Source organism: Castor canadensis, chromosome 5 (assembly GCF_047511655.1).
Source record: "Castor canadensis chromosome 5, mCasCan1.hap1v2, whole genome shotgun sequence".
In the NCBI taxonomy this organism is placed as follows: domain Eukaryota; kingdom Metazoa; phylum Chordata; class Mammalia; order Rodentia; family Castoridae; genus Castor; species Castor canadensis.
Genome location: NC_133390.1, coordinates 167,314,245 through 167,335,461, shown reverse-complemented (window position 1 = coordinate 167,335,461; position 21,217 = coordinate 167,314,245). Strand labels below are relative to the sequence as shown.

The window sequence follows — 21,217 nt, the reverse complement described above, 5'->3', positions numbered from 1 at the left end:
GAGTTCGAAGCCACTCTAGGCAGGTAGTTCACATGACCCTATCTCAAAAATACCCAATACAAAAACAGGGCTGGTGGAGTGGCTCAAACAGTAGAACACCTGCCTAGCAAACATGAGGCCCTGAGTTCAAACCTCAGCATTGCCAAAAACAAATTTTTTTAAGTAAAAAAATGAATGCTAGTGGAGTGGCTCAAGCAGTAGAGCGCCTGTCTATAAAGAGTGAGGCCCTGAGTTCTTGGAGTAGTGAATGGGACAGAGCGACATCAGGTGAGAATAGAGATAAACTGAAGTCACCCTTGATGGAAGACCTCTGTTCATTCAAAATCAGTATGTATAGCAAGCACACAAGGTACCAGGTACTTTTTAGTCTTGTGGGGTCTTTGCACTTGCTATGCTCTGTCTGGAACAGCATTTCCTAAATCTCAGATTTCAGCCCACTTGCTACCCTCAGGGACACCTTCCCTGATCCCCTCATCTAAAACAGGTTCCATGTGGTCATTTTCTCTGATATTGTCCAGTTTTGTTTTCTTAGGATTTTTGTGTTTTGAGACAGGATCTTGCTATGTAGCCCAGGCTAGCCTCAAACTCCTCATCCTCCTGCCTCACCCTCCATAGTGCTGGGGTTACAGACGTGTGCCGTCATGCCCTATTTTGTTTTCTTTTTAAAAAAATTTATTAGCATATATTAATTGTACAAACGGGTCTCATTGTGATATCTATATATACATAAACATAATGTACTTTGATGAAATTCACTCCATTCCCCCTTCCAGTTTTCATTTACTTTTTGGGGGGAACTGGGGTTTGAACACACGACTTTGCGCTTCCTAGGCAGGCGCTCTACAGCCACATCACCAGTCCGTTTTGCTCTGGTTATTTTTGGAGATAGGGTCTCTGGAGCTATTTGACTGACCTGGCCCTCCCAAGTAGCTGGGATTACAGGAGTTAAGTCACCGGCGCCCCGCCCATTTTGTTTTCTTTACTGCAATAATAACGTTGTGAAATCAGCCTCTTCATTCTGTCATGAGTTAATCGCCTGTTGAGCCCCTCCAGAACATAAACCTCATGAGGATACTCGGTCTCCCTCTTGGCCTCATCCATAGAGCTTTATAGCATCTTAAACGCCTGCACAGCTCCACCCACCTAGCACGCCAGGGGGAACCGAGATTCCAAACTGAGCTCGCGCGAAGGGCCGGGCTCGCGGGGCTTCGGATTCGCAAAGGCCCCGCCCCCGTCCCGCCCCCTCGTGACGTAGTAACTGCTGGACCCAAGTACGCTTAGCTGGTGCTTCCGCCGGGACGCTCTTCTGCGCGGACGCTGTTTCGCGTCACTTAGAGGGAAACTGAGGCGGCCCCCGTTCGACTGCCTGGCCCGGGAATGGCCCCGAAACTTCCCGACTCTGTGGAGGGGCTCCGCGCTGCCGGCAACCAGAGCTTCCGCAACGGCCAGTACGCCGAGGCCTCCATGCTCTACGGCCGCGCGCTGCGGCTGCTGCAGGCGCGAGGTACGAACCTGCCTCCATTGCTCGTCCAGCACCGCCGCCCAGGCCTCGCTCTAACTCTGCTTTCCAGAGGCTCCCTTCCCCGCGCCGGCCAGCCCACCAGTCCCTGCCACCACGCTGCTCGCAGTTGAGCATCCTATGAGAAACTCCTTTGACCCCTTCCGCCTCCTTTTGAACCGCATTCTTGCCCCCATCCCAAATTTTTCAGGCCTCGTTCAGTTCCCTGAGGATATGGCTGAACCCTTTTTCCCCTCAACTATTCATTTTTCAATTAAGTCAGTATTTGTTGAGCACCTGTTGTATACCGACTATGTAACAAGACAGAAAAGGGCCTTTCAAGGATTGAACTTTATTGCGGAGGTGGAGGGTGGGATTGTGAATCTTAAGGTGGTAAAGAAGTGAATAAAACCTCCGAGAAAATGAAGGCTATGAAGACAAATACGGTAATATGATAGAGTTGACTGGGGGCACCCCTTTAGAGTGGGAATTCACAAACGAATTCTGTGAAGAAGGGATGTTTGAGGTGATGTCTGAATGATGAGAAGAGCAGCGCATAAAGTTTTTGGGTGCTGAGGGGTCCATTAGAAAGGCCCCCCAGAGCCATAAGCGTGATGTGCCCAGGAGTCAAGGCGCAGAGAGAATGAGACATGAGATAGGCAGAACCTATGGAAGCTACTAGAGAGGTTTTAAACAGTAGCATATTTGTCAGTTCTCCCAGCTTCCAGCTCCCTTCAACCAACAACAGGCCTTTGCCCATAGCCTGTTCTCCAGAATATCTTATCCAGGAGCCCCCATTGTTTAAAGCTTTGATTTTGGAGGAGTGCCAAGGAGTCAGTCTTTAGTGCCTATTTCCTTTGCCGTCTTCCTCTTTCTCATTTTCTTGGCTAGCGTCTTTTGAGTGGTCTCCTATTGTGGACACTATCTTTGTTATGGTCTTATGGATAAAGCACTGTGAATGAGGAAGCCAGAAGAATGAAATTGCCAACCCCGGGTTACATGGTAAAGACATGTCCAAGCCAGGATCTGAATATAGACCTAATTGCTAAGTCCAAATTTTTAATCATTGAGCTAGACTTCTCCCCAAATCTCCAAATTCCGGTTGTTTTTTGTTCATGAAGTTTTTGTAGTCTCAAGTTACTCCTTTACCCTCCCCAACCCCTCTTTCCAGCCCCCCCTCCCCCCTCGGAAATCTATTTAGGCTCACCTGGTCACACAGCCTCACTTGATGAAGTTACTGAGGTATTGATGTTTCTACCTTTTTCTTTTATCACCTGCTCCCCACTTCCAGCCTGAAAAACTGTGCTTTTGTTGGGTGTTATTCTGGGACCCTAGCAGAGCTGGCCTGATGTTTAAATTTAGCAGGGAGAAGAGTTTGGTTCTGATCCTACTATTGATTTTCTAGGTAATTGTCTGGCAAGTTTCTCGATTTACCAGATCCTGCTTCTTGGTCTTAAAAGGAAAACAGGGAGCACCCTATTGCAAGGAACCTTAAGCAAGTCTGTGAAGTGATACCTTCCTGTGGTAGATAAGCACACACTATCAGAGGGCTCAAGTGACTTGCACAGGATCGCTGGCTGGATTGTAGGTTCTGATGCCCTTTCTACGCACTATTGTCGTTTCTGACCAGCCATGCTCTAGCGACTTGAGATGGAGTACATATTTTGAGTACTTACTCCTTAAGGGCAAGGATGTGTTTTACTTATCTCTCCTTTCTGTCTCAGGGCCTAGCAAGATGATTAAAAAAAAAGTTTACTAATTAATTGTTTGTTGTTGGTATTGAATGAAAGATATCAAGTATCAACATGGTATCATGATACTTAGTGAAAACAAGTTGCAGAAGGATAGGCAATATGATACCACTTAGAAAATGCTTTAACAGTCATAAATGATATTGTATCTTTCCTATGAATGCATATATAATAAAAGTAGACAATGCTTAAGAATTTATACACCAGCTGGCTGCCGGTGACTTACACCTGGAATCCTAGCTACTCAGGAGGCAGAGATCAGGAGGATCACAGGTTGGAAGCCAGCCCCAGCAAATAGTTCTGAGACCCTATCTTGGAAAAAAAAAATCCATCACAAAAAGGCTGGGGAGTGGCTCAAGCAGTTAGAGCACCTGTCTCCCATGCATGAGGCTCTGAATTCAAACTCCAGTGCTCCCCAAAAAAAGAAAAAAACTTACCAGCTTCAGAATTGTGCTGACCTCTAAAGAGGGAGCATAAGGATAAGAATAAGAATGAGTATGGCTTTAGCCATGTCAAAAATAAAAAAGGAAGCTAGGGTATAGTGGTGTATGCTGGTAATCCCAGCACTCAGGACACTGAGGTAAGAGGATCACTAATTTGAGGCCAGCCTGGGCTACATAGCAAGACCCTGTCTCCAAAAAAAAAAAAAAAAAAAAAATAGGTCTGGTACAGTGGCTCAAGCCTGTAACCCTAGCTACTTGGGAGGCAGAGAGTAGAAGGATTGCAGTTTGAGACCAGACTGGGTAAAATCTTTTCAAGATCCCATCTCAGTCAATGACTAGGCGTGGTGGTACATGCCTGTCATCTCAGCTGTGCAGGGAAGCACAAATAGGAGGATCACAGTCCAGGCCTGCACAGGCATAAAGTGAGACCCTGTCAAAAATAACCAGCACAAAAAAGGATGGAGTTGTGGCTCAAGTGGAGCCTGCCTAGCAAGCATGAGGCTCTGAGTTCAAACCTTGGTTCCCCTCCCACCCCCCAAAAAAATAAAGTTAAATTTAAAAGGTTGGAAAGAGCTATAAATATGATAAATATAGTGGTAGGCACTGAGTATTATATGGTTTTCCATATATTTCAAATGTTTTCTGAAAACCTGTTTTTAGTTCTTCGTATCTATGAGTGGAGTTACTTGGTCAACACTTATTTTTGGTGTTTTTGTTTTGTTGTTCTTACTTATGGCTCATGAAAATTATTGTCAAAAATAAAAATCATTTTGGCCACAGTGAGCAACTTGAGCTTCTGTGATTCCTGAAGATAGGAGTGCCCTTAGAGAAATAACTGATAACTTTTTCCCTTTGGGTAGCTTGAGTCCTTCTCCTAGCTGAGTTCTGCATAGTCCTGGCAGACCCAGCTCAGTTATCACTTCCTGGTAAAGTTCTTTCTTTCTCTTTCTCTTTCTCTTTTCCTTCTTTTTTTTGGGGGGGTGGGGGGGAAATTGCTGGAGTTTGAACTTAGGGCTTTGTGCTTGCAAAGCAGACACTCTACCTCTTGAGCCAGACCTCCCTCTGGTTTATTTTTGGTATTATTTTGGAGATGGGGTCTCCAAAACTGTTTGCCCAGGCTGGCCTCAAACCTGGATCTCCTGATCTCAGCCTCCCAAGTAGCTTGGATTTATGGGTTACAGTTGTGTGCCACTAGTGTCTAGCCAAAGTCCTTTCTTACTTAACCAGGTAGAACTACTTTCTGGCTCTCCTGTCCCTACATCTTTTGTCAGTCCATTTAATCAGGCATTTATCATACTGTTCTTTTATTTCATTGGGTTTTCTGTAATAAAATTTACAGAATTTCTGTGAAAAATTTAACATATACCCAAGTAGTTACAGCAGGCATTTCTTTGAGGAAGGTACCAGCTGTTTCATGTTTATCTTGTTACCTTGCACCAGGTGAATGCTGAAGTGGTGAATGAGGAAATGCTTGGCTCCCTGTCAGTGCCCCCACTCTAATGTAATAATGGCAAACATACCAGCCAGTCCAGGGAACAAGCCTCATCGAATTACAGTCATCTCTGCTGCCCTTTCCCAAAGCTGAGAGATCTTCACTTGTGAAATGCATTCCTTTCCCAAACTGATGATCTTGTCACTCTTCTGCCTCTACCGGGATAGGTTCTGCAAACCCTGAAGAAGAAAGTGTTCTCTACTCCAACCGTGCAGCATGCCATTTGAAGGATGGAAACTGCACAGACTGCATCAAAGATTGTACTTCGTAAGTGATCCGGAGTGAATGTGGTATACCTGAGGGTCTTAGGAGAGAAGGCTGGGTTTATCTGGTTTATTTGTTTGGAAGGATCCTACCAGTTATGTCTGTGACAGGTATTAGAAGTATCATTGCCGTCAAGCCACTGAAAATGAGAGACTCTACTTAGTCCTTGTGGCCCTTGACTTGTGTCTGTGGAGTTTTGGCTCTGCTGCTGCTAAAAAGGTGTTGGGCGGGCAGTTAAAAGTAGGCCTTAAAGCCTCTATGAGACAGGGAACTAGGGTGAAGTAGAGTTGCACACCAGTGAATGGCTTGTCTGGGCGTTTTCCTGGGATGGATGTGGGTAGGAGGGATCATGGGGTAATAGATTGTAAAGAAGCTAGGAGAAAGGTAGAAATGGGTATCTATCAGTGACCTGTTACAGAGGACATGGAACAATTTTTCATACTTCATCCTTCTTTAGTCCAGTTTAATATTACCTTTATTTATCAATCTAAACTAGCATACATCCCCTCACTGGGTTCTCAGATCTGTTACCCTGTCACATTGCCTTAGATTCTTGCCCTAGTGGTAGGTAGGAAAGGAGTAGGAAAGCAAGCATGTTCATGAAGTCTGTGCTAGGTTTCCTTCTTTGAGTTCTCACAACTACTCTGTTTACTCACTTTCCCAGGCAGAACTGAATTGCAGGGGGTCCCATGACTGGTGGTGACAAGTAGAATTTCAATACGATCCTGGCTAACTCCAAAGCCTGTTTATTACTCCTACTGGACCAGTCTAGAGCACATGGTAGCATGAAAGCTGTGAGGCCCTTGTTCTTTTGAAAATTGAAGCTACGAAAATTGATGTGCATAGACACAACTTTCACATTAGTGGTGCTTTTCCTTCTTTCTCTCCCCACTTCAACTGAACTTCAAAAGTCCCTGTTCTAGAGAGACTGTCTCTCTGCCAGAAATTACCTCCCATATACTGAATGCTGGAGATCCACCCTGCCTGGAAGAAGCTGGGGGGAGCAGTGATGGCCCAGCAGGCAGATGACATTTTTGCCTCCTATTTCAGAGCACTGGCCTTGATTCCCTTCAGCATTAAGCCTCTACTTCGGCGAGCATCTGCTTATGAGGCTCTGGAGAAGTACCCCCTGGCCTATGTCGACTATAAGACTGTACTGCAGATTGACAGCAGTGTGACATCAGCCCTGGAAGGCATCAACAGGTGAACCCAATTTTTGTAGGACTTCTCCACGGAAACTCCCTATGCTCCTTGGTTGGCTTTGGCCATTTTGTTTGGTTATCTTCTGGGTGAGGTTTCTTTGCCTAGACTTAGAAAACTATTTTTTTCAGCAGTGGAATTTGAACTCAGGGCCTCATGCTTGCTAGACAGGTGTTCTTATCGCTTGAGCCACTCCACCAGCCATTTTTTTATGTGAAGGGTTTTTTTGAGATAGGGTCTCATGAGCAATTTCCCCAGGGTTGGCTTTGAACCTCGATCCTCCTGAGTAGCCAGGATTACAGGTGTGAGCCACTGGTGCCTGGCAGACTTAGAAAACTCTTAAATGAGCATGTGGGGCAGAGTGCACAAAGATAATCTGTTGTATTTAATAAGTGTTTAAGGAGTCAGATTGACTTGTAGTTGATTTTTGCCTAGACATGCAAATTCATTCACACAGCAATATTTATCAAACTCTTTAAGGTATTATGCCAGGTTCAGTGAGGGATGCCAAAATAAAAAAAGAAATTCATACTCCACTTGTCTTCAAATAGCCATCACTGATTGGGAGAGTAAGACACCAGCATAAGCAGCTGGGATACAGCCTAAAGGGACATTCTTTGGGAACGTGGTTTAGGGTTTTGTACCATAATCCTTCCAGAAGACCCATCAGGTAAAATGTCTGGTGTCCTGGGCCATGATCAGTTTTTATTGCATGACACTCATATTTGTATAATTAATCAATCATGGTCCCCTTTTTGTGTGGACTGCTAGAAAATCAAGTTTCAAATATTTCAGAGTATGTGTTCATTGTTTTGTTTCTTGCTTGATCTTTGTCAACATCCTTTGTCTTCTGTTGGCCTCCTTTTAATTTCTATAATTCAATAAAATGTACCTGTTATGTGCCAGACTTTATACAAAAACCCTGGCTGCTGCCTGAGACATGCCTCTTCCTCATAGAGGAAGGCCCTCCTGGCCTTCGGATATACCAGTCAATAATAGACAACCTCATTACCATGTATTAAGTACTGGGGTAGGAGAAAGCACATGGTGCTGCATCCAGCCAGCTAGGAGGAAGAGGGAGGCTGGAGAGGGCTTTTCAGGGGAGGTAAGTCAAGACTGAAAGATACAGAGGTCTGGCCTTGGGGACTAGCAAGGAGAAAGGCCAGCATGTGCAAGAGTGAGTGAGCATGGCATATGACTAGAAATGTAAGAAGTCCATTTCACATGCTGCTGTTGAGTGGGGAGCCCAGCTTGGGATAGGTTGGTGAGGCCAGGTCATACAGAGCCTGGGCCTTGGACTTAATCCTGAGAAAGTAAGATATCATTAAAACATTTTTAGCCATGGAACAACATGAGCAGTTTTTTGTTGTTTTTGTGAACTCAGGGCCTCATGCTCTACCACTTGAACTATGCTACCAGCCCTATTTTTAGACAAAAGCTCAGCAGGTGACGTATTAAGAGATAACATGAAAGGAAACAGAGTAGGAAGGGGGTATGCAGCAGTTAGGGGAATAGTCCCCTCAATTCAAAGGATTCTTAGGAAGGACATCAATAATCTTTAATGGATTTGTGAGAAGGAAGATAGAAGAGGACATTCAGGTTGTTGATGTACTGTATTGGAAGTACCTTCAGGGCAGGAGAGAAAGATGTAGGGGAGGCAAATGGATTGGGATCAAAGGACAAATCATAAGCTGGGTTTGGGGGTTTACGCCTGTAATCCTAGTTACTGGGAAGATCAGAAGAATCATGATTCAAGGCTAGCCCAGGCAAAATTTAGTGAGACCCTCTCTCGAAAGCATACCAAGTGTGGTGGTGTGGTTCTGTAATCCCAGCTATTCAGGATATGAAGGTAGGAATATCATGGTCTTAGGCCAGCTTGGGCATAAGTGTGAGACCCCATCTGATAAACAGAACCAGAAAGCAGAAGGTCTATGGGCATGACTCAAGTGATAGAGTGCTTTCCTAGCAGGTATAAGGCCCTGAGTTCAATTCCCCACAGCAACAACAAAAAATACAGGCCAGGAATAGAGATTTGAGGGTCATAAGCACAGAGAGAGATGATTGAAGTGTTGGGAGGAAAAAAGACCTCACAGTAAGTGTGTAGGGGGAAAGGATGGGGCTTTGAGAAACCACTATTTAAGTTACTTACAGAGTAATAGGAGCCTCAGGAAACCTGAGCAAAGAAGTATTTTAAGAAGAAATGGAGGCTGGATGCCAGAGCCAGCAGCTCATGCCTATAATCCTAGCTACTCAAGAAACTGAGATAGGAAGGATTGCACTTCAAGACCAGCCTGGGCAAATAGTTTGTGAAACTACATCTCCAAAATACACCTGAGGCATGCATGGCTCAAGCGGTAGAGAGCCTGCATTGCAAACATGAAGCCCTGATTTTAAACCTCAGTCTCACCAAAAAAAAAAAAAAAAGGACACCATTAGTGTCACGTGTGCCAACAAGACCAGGTACACTAAGGGTTTAACAGTGAAGACCCTGGTGATGCTGAGAGAAGCAGTTCAGTGAGGTCAAGAAGCCAGGTTCAGAAAATGTAGTTGGGATGGTAGAGGGGTGTCCAAGAGTGTTTTAAGTGAGCAAAGAGTTAAAAGGGTTTCCCTGTGGAGAGTTGGAGTTCATAGAGAAAGGTTGCAGGTATAGTTGAGGCTTTCTGAGCAAATTCCCTGAAAGGCAGGAGGGGATGGGATCCAGAGTTTAGGTAGAAGGATTGACCCTTTCAGTTCCAATGTGTAACAGAAAGAAGTAGGAAGGATTGAGCAGCCAGGCTAGTAGGTTTGTATTTGGGGTGTGAGGAAGTATGCTTTGAAAAGAAGAGAAAGGTTGGAAACAGATTTGAGGAAGTTTGAAATAGCTAGGCAGACCAAGGAAACAGCTCTGGGGGCCTAGTCCGAGACCATTGAATTTATCGTAATGTTAGTCTGTATGGTTTTCATTCTTGTAACAGAAAAAGTTTACAGTTGACATTATTAACTCATTCTGCAAATACGTACTGGGTTTTGGTGGGTGCCAGGTGACTTGCTAGGTTTTGGAGATTCATTAACCAAATGGAAATACAGTCACAAAGTGGCATGTTAAGTTGAAAATTAAAGAATTAGTAGGAGTTAGCTAGGTCTAGAAGGTGGGAATGAAAAGTGAAAGAAATTATTAGAAGTAAAGTTGAAAATTAAAGAATAAGTAGGAGTTAGCTAGGTCTAGAAGGTGGGAATGAAAAGTGAAAGAAATTATTAGAAGTAAAGAAAATATGAAAATAAAGATGAGAAAGGTTTCCATTTTGCTTTTGGTGGTCCTGGGGATTCAACCCAGGGCTTCGTGCATGAGCTATGCCTACAGCCCAAGGATCAGCAGTGAATGTAGCACATAGTAAAAGTGAAGAGCAGGGAAGGGACCAGTTTTCATAGACCATGCTAGCCTATGGAAATGGGAACCATTGAGAGGTTTTAGAATTGGTGAATGATTTAAGATTTGTACTTAAAAAAAATCTCTGAGCACTAAAGAAATGTCAGGTGCTTGCATGATTTTGTATTAGATTCATTGAGAAAATATAAAACAATTAAACCTAGAATCCTTTCTTGGAATATGTGAGAAGTGTCATGGTGGCTGATGTGAGCAGGAGCCTGTGAATGGTAGGTTCCCTCCTGTTCCTCTGTTACAGTATGTTGGAGGATGTAAACAGATGGTTCTTCCTGTGGAAGAGCCTACCTCCCTCAGGTGTGTGAATGGAAGAATATCTCCTTGACCTGGCTGGAAACCTCTCTGCAATCCTGCCTTCTCTTCCAGAATAACCAGAGCTCTCATGGACTCACTTGGACCTGAGTGGCGCCTGAAGCTACCCTCTATACCTGTGGTGCCTGTCTCAGCCCAGAAGAGGTGGAATTCCTTGCCTTCAGAGAACTACAAAGAGACAGCTAAAAGCAAATCCAAAGAAACCACAACTACAAAGAGCAGAGGTGAGCTATGACTCTTTGCCTAGAAAGTCTTGCAATCTTTCATTAGAGTAGTCCTATAAAAATTGGTCTTGTTTATTTAAGCTATAAACTAAAGTAAAAAAACAAAAGGAAGAGGTCTCAACTTAAAGATTGTTTCTTCAGCAGTATAGCGAGGTGAAGATAAAACCTACTTCATAGCTGTAAGGATTAAATGATGTAAAGTACATAAAACTTACACCCTGCACAGAGGTATGCTGTTCCTCTGGCAGCATTTGGGATATATCACTTAGGATATTTTTGATTGTAGAAACAGGAAAAAAAAAAAGTTAGCTTGGTAAAACAGTAAAAGGAATTTATTGGCTCATATAACTAAGAAGTCCAGAGAGAGTACAGACAGGATTTTCCCAGTAGTTCACTGCACAGTCAGTCTTGACTCCAGTTCTCCATGCTTTTCTCCATTCTCTTCTTGATTGTGTGTCAGCTTTGCCTTCAGGCAGGCTCTGGTCCTAGTGGCAAAGAAGCTGTAGAAGTTCTTGGCCTTCACCCATATACCATGCCTCTTGACCGAAAAAGTAATGAACACACACAAATAGCTCACTAGGAAAAGAAGATATTTTTCCCCCACATCCCTGACTCACATATTTTCTGAGTCCCTTCTGGTCAAATTAGTCACCAGCTGCTGTGACTAGGGGATGAGATTTTGTGACTATCCTAGCCCCAGGCCATCTGCCCCAATGCCATAACTACAGGGCTCTCCTTCTCCAGGAACACATGTACTAGGTGTGTCTCAGGAGAAGGAAGATAAGCAGATGGGCAGTCACAAACAGGAGACTGTCAACTGGAAAGCTCTTACAGTGTTGAAAGAGAACTGTCCCAGTGTAGCAAGCTAGGGTTGAGGTTACACAGGTACAGAAGGAGGTATAGAGGGATCAGGGCTGGAATTACTTCTCTTTCCAGGAGGACACCTATGTAGCTATGGGTTGTATTCATTCTCCTTTGGGGGAACCCTGGTAAGTGTTGCCCACTCTTCCCTAGGATGAAAGTGTGGGATGCTAGTGAAATAGATGGTTTTCCAGACACCTGCCGCTTATTTTGCTTCTTTGGATTCACTGAGCCACATGGGTTGTGAGTTCTTTGTAAGCAGTGTGACCCAGAGGACAAGGCAGTCTTGACTTTCAGGGAGCCCTAGTATAATGAGGAACTGAGACATTTTAAAGTACAAGGAGGAAGAATGAGTGCTTAGAGTCTTTAGTGTTTGAGAAGTTCAAATTAGAAACTGACTTAAACATGCTCAGGGGAAAGGCTCCCAGAGGAGCTGGTGATTGAGGTGATGGCTTGAGCTGTTACATTGAAGGATGAGGTCACCAGGTAGGAAGGGAGGAGAATTCTTGGCAGAGGCAGTAGAGGAAGTTGAAAAAGGAAAGTGCAAAGGCTAAACAGTGGAAATAAAAGAGTTACTGCAATGAGTAGTATGTTGCAGAGCGCAGATGAAGCTGGAGCTTTATGTACATCCAGCCCATGGGTCCTGTTTCTAGAGAAACTCATGCACATGTGCACAAGGAGATGTGTACAGGAGTGCCCTTAGCAGAATGTTTGTAACAGCAAAAACAAAACTGAAAGTAATCCGGATCTCCACAAATAAGAAAATGGACAAATCCATTGTATTATTGCAGCAGTGAAAACAAATCAACTACAGTACATGTATCAACACAGAAGAATCTCAAGAATATAATGTCAAGGGGTAAAAAAACCAGTTTGCACCTCTGTGAAGCTCAAAAACAAAGTAAATACAAGTAGTTCATTGATAACTCATATTTAGTTAAACTAAACAGGACTCATGAGGGGAAGGCAAGTGAAAGGAGCACAAGAATTAAGGATAATAGTTTTCTCTGGGAGTGCATTGAGTTGGAGAGGAGTCCACAGGTCTTCAAAGGTCCTAGTAGTAGTGTTTCTTAAGCAGAGGGATGTGTTCAAGTGTTGGTTTTATTCCTATAGCCTTACTCTTATTATAAATATTAACATTTGATAATGATAATTTTTGAAGATTAAAAAGCAGGAGACAGAACAGAGGCTGGAATAATTAGTTGGGACCAAAAAGTGAAGGGATTTGAACACCAGTGCAAGTAGCTTATTCACCTTGTTCTCTCCTCTCTTCCTGAAAGGCTAAAGCAGAGCTGCATGTGACAGGTGAGAGAAGACACAGGCTCAGACCAAAACAGGTCTGAAACCCAGAATCTACAGTCTTTCTTTACTAGATGCCTGTTTGATAGTACTTACTCCTGTTGTAAGTTTGCACATTGTTCTGTACTTCATGTATTCTCAGATCTGATTCTAATCCTTTGTGGAATAGGAGTCCCATTGCAATGGTGACAAAATTGAGGTCCAGAAGTTAAAGAGGTCACACAGTATAGTCCAACTATCAAGTAGCAGTGCCAAAACTAAAACCTTGGTTGCTTTTTATCATGTGTATGTTATGTGCATGTGTGAATATGTTTGTAACCCACCCTCTTCTGAATGAAAACCTGTTTAATTTCTAAGAAGCCATTAATTGAGGAAAATCATTAATCAGAAAGGATAATTTGCAACAGTGTAGACAATCTCAGGGAAAGAAGGTTGTACACAGCTGAGAAGAGATGACGCTGAAGAGATCTCATTGATCTCATTTGGGCACCTGCTCCATGGTTTTTTTCCTCTTCTGAATTTGTATCTAGTGCCTTCTGCTGGGGATGTGGAGAGAGCCAAAGTTCTGAAGGAAGAAGGCAATGAGCTTGTAAAGAAGGGCAACCATAAGAAAGCTATTGAGAAGTACAGTGAAAGCCTCTTGTTTAGTAACCTGGAATCCGCCACATACAGCAACAGGTATCTTCTGCACAGCTGCTGGCCTGGGGGATTTCAGGATGTTTGGTTCCTTAGACTTATGTGAATGAGGTGGGTTCTTCAGTCCCTAGCATTTGGTTGTTATAGGTCAAAACATGCACTCACACCTGTTTTGGGCACTGTGAGCTGGGCATTGCCAATGGCATTTGCTTTCTTAAATGGGTAGAAACTAAGGTTGCCAAAGGGAAGTCTGGGTTTTACTAGCTCTTCTCCCCAAAAGTTTTATAACCACCTCAAATGAGCATAAAATGTAAGCAAAAGCAGCGTGCTTCCTTGTAAACACAACTTTAAAGCAAGTCTCTGCCTCCCCCCCTGCGCTTCACCCTGTGGCTTCTCCAAGACCTTCCTGTTTGAAATATTAGCAGTTTCTATCTGAGGGTACTGGCCCAGAACCCAGGGAGTGAAGTAACTGTTTCCTGACCTAGGAATAGGAGAACAGGGTGCAGTCCAGTCTCAGGGGTTAGACTTGTGGGTCTGTGGAAGTCTGTGCCCCAGAAGCTGCTATCACTGCACTGACTTCTGTGAGGGCCTGAGAGCCAGGTACTGTCCCTGTGGTATAGTGCTCACTGCTGCACAATAGTGTTTGATGATATAGGTTGTAGATCTTGTTTTAAAGATGAGAGAGCCAAGGTTCAGAGAAGGAAGGGTTTTGTCTCAGCTCACCCAGCCAGTAAATAATGGTAGTAAAATTGAAGTCTGGCTCCAATGACATCTGTTAGATTGTTTGGTTTGGTTTTTTGGTGGTACTGGGGTTTGAACTCAGGGCCTCACGCCTCATGCTTGCTAGGCAGGTGCTCTACGACGTGAGCCACTCCACCAGCCCCTTTTTGTGTTGGGTATTTTCCAGATAGGGTCTCCCAGACTATGTGTCCAGGCTGGCTTCAAACTATGATCCTTATGATCTCTGGCTCCTGAGTTGCTAGGAATACAGGCACCCGGTGAGATCTGTTAGTTTTACTATCAAAGCTCAATACAGTTATCAAGAGACCATATCAAATCTAAGCCATTTATTAAATGTTGTAAATCTGTTTCTCCTTCCCTGCCAACATGAGCTTATCACTGTCCAGTTCAGAAATCTTTGATTTGACATAGGCTCACTGTTCCTTAAAATAAAACTTCTCGTTTTTTTGTTTTTTGTTTTTTTTTTTTGTGGTACTGGGGTTTGAAATCAGTGCCTTGAACTTGCTAGGCAGGCATTCTTCCACTTGATCCATGCCCCCAGCCCATTTTGCTTTTAGTTATTTTTCCAAATAGGGTCTTGTATTTATACCCAGACTGGCCTGACCCACAATCTTATTTATGCTTCTTGCATAGCTGGGATGATAGGTGAGCACGGCCACACCAGTTTTTATTGGTGGAGATGGAGTCTTGAGGACTTTTTGGGCCTGGAATCATGATACTCTGAATCTCTACCTCTTGATTAGCTAGGATTATAGATGTTAACCAATATGCCCAGCCTCAAAACTCTTAGGATAAAATGTGCTTCAGATTTTAGAAAGGTAATATGGTCCTTTGGTGATTATATAACACCCCAGAAGGGTCTAGTCAGCTTGCTGAAATAAATTATTAGTGAAACATGCAAATTCCATATATATATGGTAGTATAAAGAAACTAAGTAGTCTCATTTCAGGTCAGCTTTTGCTTCCAAAGAGCTGAAAAAACGAACTTTTAGTTTTAAATTTGGAATGTGGAATCTTGGACTTGTGGTTTTACTGGCTGATTGGACTAGGTGTTCTTCTGTTTGCTAGCTAACTTGAAACTCCTTTCTCTTTGTTCTCTCAGGCCTTTTTGCTGCTAGACACCCCATTAGCCCATTCTCCAGATTTTTTTAAAAACCACATGTGAGACAGTGTTTTGTTTATATAGTGTTCTTTAAAGAAATGTATTCCATACTGTTTTAATTACTTTTTTTTTTTTTTTGGTGGGACTGGGGTTTAAACTCAGGGCTTCTTGCTTACAAAGGAGGCACTCTATTACTTGAGCCACACCTCCAGTCCATTTTGCTCTGGTTATTTTGGAGAAGAAGCCTTGTGAACTAGTTCCCTGGGCTGGCCTGGAACCAAGATCATCTCACTCTCAGTCTCCAAAGTAGCTTGGAGTATAGGCATGAACCATTGGCACCCAGCTTTAATTACTCTTAGAGACCTCTTCTTTTTCTTTGTTTTGGTTTGGTTTTGCAGTGCTGGGAATGAACCCAGGGCCTTGTGCCTGGTAGGCAAGCACTCTACCACTGAACTATAACCCAGCCTGAGCTTTTTGTTTTTGTTTTTGCTTTTTAACTCCATGATGATGATTCCAAAATTTGTCAGGAAAAAAAATAAATAAGAAAAACAGCATAAGAGAATTTAGTGTATAAAGTATGAGAAAAAGAGGAATTATTCAATAATGGTGGTAGGTTAGCTGGGTAAGAGTTAAATACAAGCCTGAATATTCCTCACTTTTCATTTTAAAATAAACTAAGTCAATCACAGTTTCAAATGTAAAAAAATGAAACCATTCTAGATGAATACAGGGGTTAATATCTTGCAGTGGGGAAGGTATTCTTATATGGGGAGAAAAGCCACAGAAGTTATTAAGAAAAAGTTGGATAAATTTGATTTTGTAAGATTAAAAAGTTTTATGTAAAGAGATGTTCAGTTATACCCATGTTTAAAGCAACTAAAAGAAGACAGTGAGTTACCATTTTCTTCTATGTTTACAGAAGTTTGAGACCCAGGCTTGGTATAGTTGCTGAAAAGTAAGCTCTGTCAAGTTTGACAGAGTACAACTTCTTTGGAGAGCGTTTTGTCAGTAACAATCAAAACTTAAAACGCACTTATCTTTTGAGCCAGGAGTCTCTCTCACAAAGATGTTCACTGTAGCATCATTTTATTTATAAGCTGGAAAAAAAATCTATTAATAGAAATTGGTAAAATAAATTATGCTTTATCCAGCTAAGTGAATACAATACACTGACTGGAAACAGTGAGGTAGGATGGTGGACTTAAATACTAAGCCTCAGGACATTCTGATGGTTGTGCTTTTAGTGATTGTCTTTGGAAAAAACAACCAGACTTGAATGATGAAAGTACACACATTCACTTTTTTATCCACAGATGCAAAATGTTTTGTTGTATGGATGGACATGATTTTTTTTTTCCAACACTTTATTACAAAAAATTTCAAAATATGGGAGAGTCAGAAGAACAGTATAGCGAACATCCATATAGCCACCATCCAAATCATACAGTATTTTGTTATGTGGTGCTAGGTGTCACACCCAGGACCTTGTGCATGTTAGGCAAATGCTCGACTACTGGGCTGTATCCCCAGCCCAATCCATCTTACTATTTTTGATGCATTTCAAAGTAAATTACAGATATCTCTACATTTTTACCCCTAATGTATCAGCATGCTTTAGAGTTCAGTACTTAATGTTTGCTTTTTCTTAAAGTAGATACTTAAAAAAAAAAAAAAAACTGTCAGAAAAGCTTTTCTTTGCTTGAAAGAGCCTGATACAGGAAAGTGAGGTAGACAAAATGATAGCACTAAACAAGGTCAGATCCAGGATCATGCAGACCCACCTGCTTTGCCCTTAGTAGTGGTAGCACTTCAGGCAGGTCCCTCTACTGCTCTGAGCTAGCTGTAAAAAGCTTTTTATAGCTTTCTCATTTGTAAAAAGGGGCTAGGATTGTTGTGAGGATTGAAAAAAATAGAAAGTAACCTGCACAAAGTCGGTGTTCAGCAAATCAGAGATTTCTTCTCAACTACCTCCTGTTTTGTGGGGTCCTCAGAAGTGACTGAATCTCTGCATTGATCTTTCCCCCACCAGAGCGCTCTGCCATCTGGTCCTGAAGCAGTATAAGGAGGCAGTGAAAGACTGCACAGAAGCCCTCAAGCTAGATGGGAAGAATGTGAAGGCATTTTACAGGCGGGCTCAAGCCTACAAGGCTCTCAAGGTAAAAGATCCCCACAGAGCTACAGAGATTTAGGCCAGTGCTGGCACTTCAGAGTGCAGTGAAGGTGAGACAATACCTGCTGAGTTCCTTCTCCTGGGCCCCAGTTAGCTCAGGCACATACAGGCTGGGATTTGAAAACACTCTGCTGCCTCAGCAGCTATCACCAGGCCAGGTGAACCTCACCTCCTCCAGGTCCCTTCCACACACTCTTCTCTTCTCTCCCATTAGGACTATAAGTCCAGCCTTGCAGACATCAGCAGTCTCCTACAAATTGAGCCCAAGAACGGCCCTGCACAGAAGTTACAGCAGGAAGTTAACCAGAACCTGAACTAAAACCCCAAAGGGCAGCAGGAACCCTCTGCCTGACCTTCCCAGAGAAGCCAGAGGCCTCCTCCCCTGTATCTGCCCCTGACACCCAGCATGTCCCCGAAGGAGCTCCAAAGCACCCTCCTCAGCCCCTCCAAGAACCTTTGCTTGTTCAAATTAACCCCAGTGTAGGCAAGCACAGGACTTTGTTTTGTCAGGAAGGTCCCCACTAGAGCTGAGGTGTGAAGCTGGAGCTCTGTCCCCATCTCCTTACCTCAGACAGCTAGCAGATCACACAAACAGCAAAGCACTTGACTTTGTCCCTGCCCCAAGTATGCTGCAGACTGAGTACAAGACTCCACCTCTCTGCAGTTAATCTGAACAACTGAGCTGGGGGTAGAGGGTAGTTGACAAGCTAAAACCCCAGCCCACGTACACCCAAAGCAGCCTGTTGAGCTGGTTCTCCAAGGCTGCCATCTTTCTAAGGGCACAGTCTCCTATGTCTGAACCCCAGTGCCTTCAGTTGGGCCCTCCTTTGTAGGAAGGCAGAGCCCTGACCTGTGGAATTTCTGTCCTTGACTTTGTGCTGCTGCCTTCCGTATGGAGCTACCTAAGCTACTTAAGAGCTCAGTGGTTATGGCTGCTCCTCCTCGGATGGGGAGAGAGGCCTCCTGGAGGTCAGTGTCCTTCCATTCTGGGCAAGAGTTTGCCCTTTTTTCCCAACAGTGGCCCCTCCAGACTTCTTAGTTCTTCGTGATATGTTGAAGTTAATTTGAACTGACTGATTTTGTTGAACTGTGTGTTTAAGCTATTGCATTAAAAAGCTTTCTTCTACACAGGTATCAGTTGTACTTTTATGTCTTTTCAGCTTTGTGCCTCCAACTCTGTAGTGATAAAAAAACCAAAAAAAGCTACTGGATCTTAGGCATTATCAGTTTACTGAACAGATTTTCTGAAATATCTGCATGGGCCTGTAGTGCTAGGGAGATAATACACAGACAATTGGTGACTGCTCGCAGAAGACTGGCAGTCTACTTGGAAGGCAAGAAGTAATCAGATCACCACCCAAATGTAGAACTACAGCTGGCTGCAACATCATGAAGGAGGCATCCAACACTTTTGCCTACCACCAGGGGGAGGTTTACACAATGGAAGGTAAAGGACCCCAGGGCAGTAGAGCTTGAACTGAGTTCTAAGGGGAGAGGTTAACTGGTGGCAGGGGAGCAATGAAGACAGAATAGCATATGTGAAGTCCTAGTTGGAAGGGAGAAAAGGAGCCAAAGTGCATTCAGGTTCACAAAACATGGCATGTGGTAAGACCAGCAAAGAGCTTTAGGATCTAGCCAGAATTATGGGCTTCCTCCCCTTTCTGGGCTGTGTTGTAGTTAGATTATTTTCATCTTAATGATGTAGAAGTTTTATGACTAGACAGAGCAAGAATTTGTAATGTCCCTTTGTTCCCCATCACTTTGGTGCTAAGTGATGTCAGCTGTGAAGGAAGGGCAGTCTGCAGTAGTGGCTTAAGGACTAGGGTTTCTTGGGTTTTGTTTTTTTAATGGGACTGGGGTTTGAACTTAGGGCTTCATGGGTTGCAAAGCAAAGCAAGGACTCTGACTTGATCCACACCTCCAGTCCATTTTTGGAGATGAGAGTCTCTCAAACTATTTGCCTGGGCTATCCTCAAACTGTGATCCTCCCAAATAGTTAGGATTATAGGCATAAGCCACTGGCACCCAGCTTAAGGATGAGGCTTTTGCTATCTGTATAGTCAGTTATCTCCAGGATGTAGAATCAGACCAACCCCTTGGGCATGCCCAGGGACCTTTCAGAGTGGGGAACTGCACTATTGCTGCCTCTCAGACAATCCTGGCTCCGTCTGATTTGAGGGCGGTCTAGTGGCAGCACCAAGCACAACTGACTTACTCACTGTCCTTTTTTGGCTCTGAGAGTGTGTCTGTGTGTATGTGTGTAGACTTGCCAGTGAAAATAGGCAGCCAGGCAACGACCTTTCCAGGCAAAAAGGCTTTCTCCAGAGGCTCTGAGGACTAAAATTTCTTCTTATTAACATGTCTAGGAAAGGGACATGTAGCTGTCAATGTGATTTTTTGTTTTTGTGGTACTGGAGTTTGAACTGTACTCACTAGGCAAGTGCTATACCACTTGAACCACACTTCCAGTCCTGTTGTGATCGCCTTAATGGCCAGGATCACTACATGGGAATGACAAGGTATCCTGCAGACTTCCTTGTGGGCACCAGTTCATGCAGGGTCACTTAAGTCATTACAGGTTTTGTCCTTACACTAACAATAATAGAAAGCTTTTGAAAACCTGAGGTAAGGATGAGACATTGGCTGTGCATTATGAGAGAAGTCTCTGATTGTATGGTGGGGGATAGATCACAGGATAATAGCACAGATGCAGTGAAGCCAGGAGAGGCTATTGCCAGAGCCTAGTTGAGCCCAGACTAGAATGATGGTAGTGGATTTAGAAAAAGTAGAACTATTTAAGAGAAGGCAGCAAAATTGATAGGTTTCATATGGAAGACAAGAAGGAAATTGAAAGGGGGAGTGGGGAAACCCTCAGATTTTAGCTTTTGCAGTAGAATGAGGGTGGGGCCATTTATTGAAAACATTGGAAGAGAGAACTAGAGGATTTGAGGGTGGGGAATACTAAGTCATGAGCTTGGTTTTACACACGAGTTTGAAATGTTACTGGGATAACCAAGAACTAATCAAGTAGAGTGTGCGATCTGTGGCCCAGGAGCTCCCAAAAGTGGCCTGTGCTGAAGAAAAAACATCCTAGAATGTGTACAAATTGAAGATATGGTTATAAAGGTACACAGTGAGGAGAAAGTAGAAAAAGGAGAAGGCTGAGGATCAGGCCTGAAGAAATGGCCAGCATTCAGCATTTGGAGAAAAGGGGATGACTCTGCACAGGGACTGTGGTTTGGTCTGAGCAGTGGAGAAAGTTTGACATATGTTTGTGGAGAACAGGAAGAGCTAAGGCAAAATGGCATGGACTCCTGGACTAGTCAGATTTGTTACTGGTGAACTGGTAGTAGAAACTGTGGTCTTTGCCACTGTGCTTTGGCTGCACAGGTATGTGGAAGGGCAAAGATCTGGGGTCTATGCCTCTGATGGGAAGTGAGCACTAACTGCCCCAAAGAACCTTAGATATTCTCCCATTCCATGTTGGGGAGGGGAATCCTGACCTGGGAAGGCACCCCAACACATTTACATTTCTTCTTTAATTATATTGTACAACACCTCCATCACCTGGGACCTGGAAGCAGTTGCTTGCTTCTAAGGTGTTTGCCTGCCCTGCAGGGTGCTTAAACCTACAGAAACACCATATACTTCAGATGTGGGTACCTATAGCTTTGGTCCATTTTCTCAGTCCACTGCATGATGATATTCATTTAACCATCTGCTGCACTGTTGGAGGGGTGGTCATTTCTAGTTTGGAGCTATTACAGATAGTCCAACTCAGTTCCCATGACAAGTCTCCTGTT

At 43.6% G+C, this 21,217-nt stretch overlaps 1 protein-coding gene across 1 annotated transcript; it reads left to right on the top strand.

Moving 5' to 3' along the window:
- Window positions 1-1,244: 1,244 nt before the first annotated feature.
- On the top strand, window positions 1,245-18,540 carry Tomm34 (translocase of outer mitochondrial membrane 34). Its single transcript, XM_020156016.2, has 7 exons — window positions 1,245-1,504; window positions 5,352-5,451; window positions 6,499-6,651; window positions 10,436-10,605; window positions 13,296-13,443; window positions 17,274-17,400; window positions 17,629-18,540. Exons 1-7 carry the CDS (start codon window positions 1,378-1,380, stop codon window positions 17,731-17,733), a joined length of 930 nt encoding a protein of 309 aa, XP_020011605.1. The 5' UTR covers window positions 1,245-1,377; the 3' UTR covers window positions 17,734-18,540.
- Window positions 18,541-21,217: the final 2,677 nt, after the last annotated feature.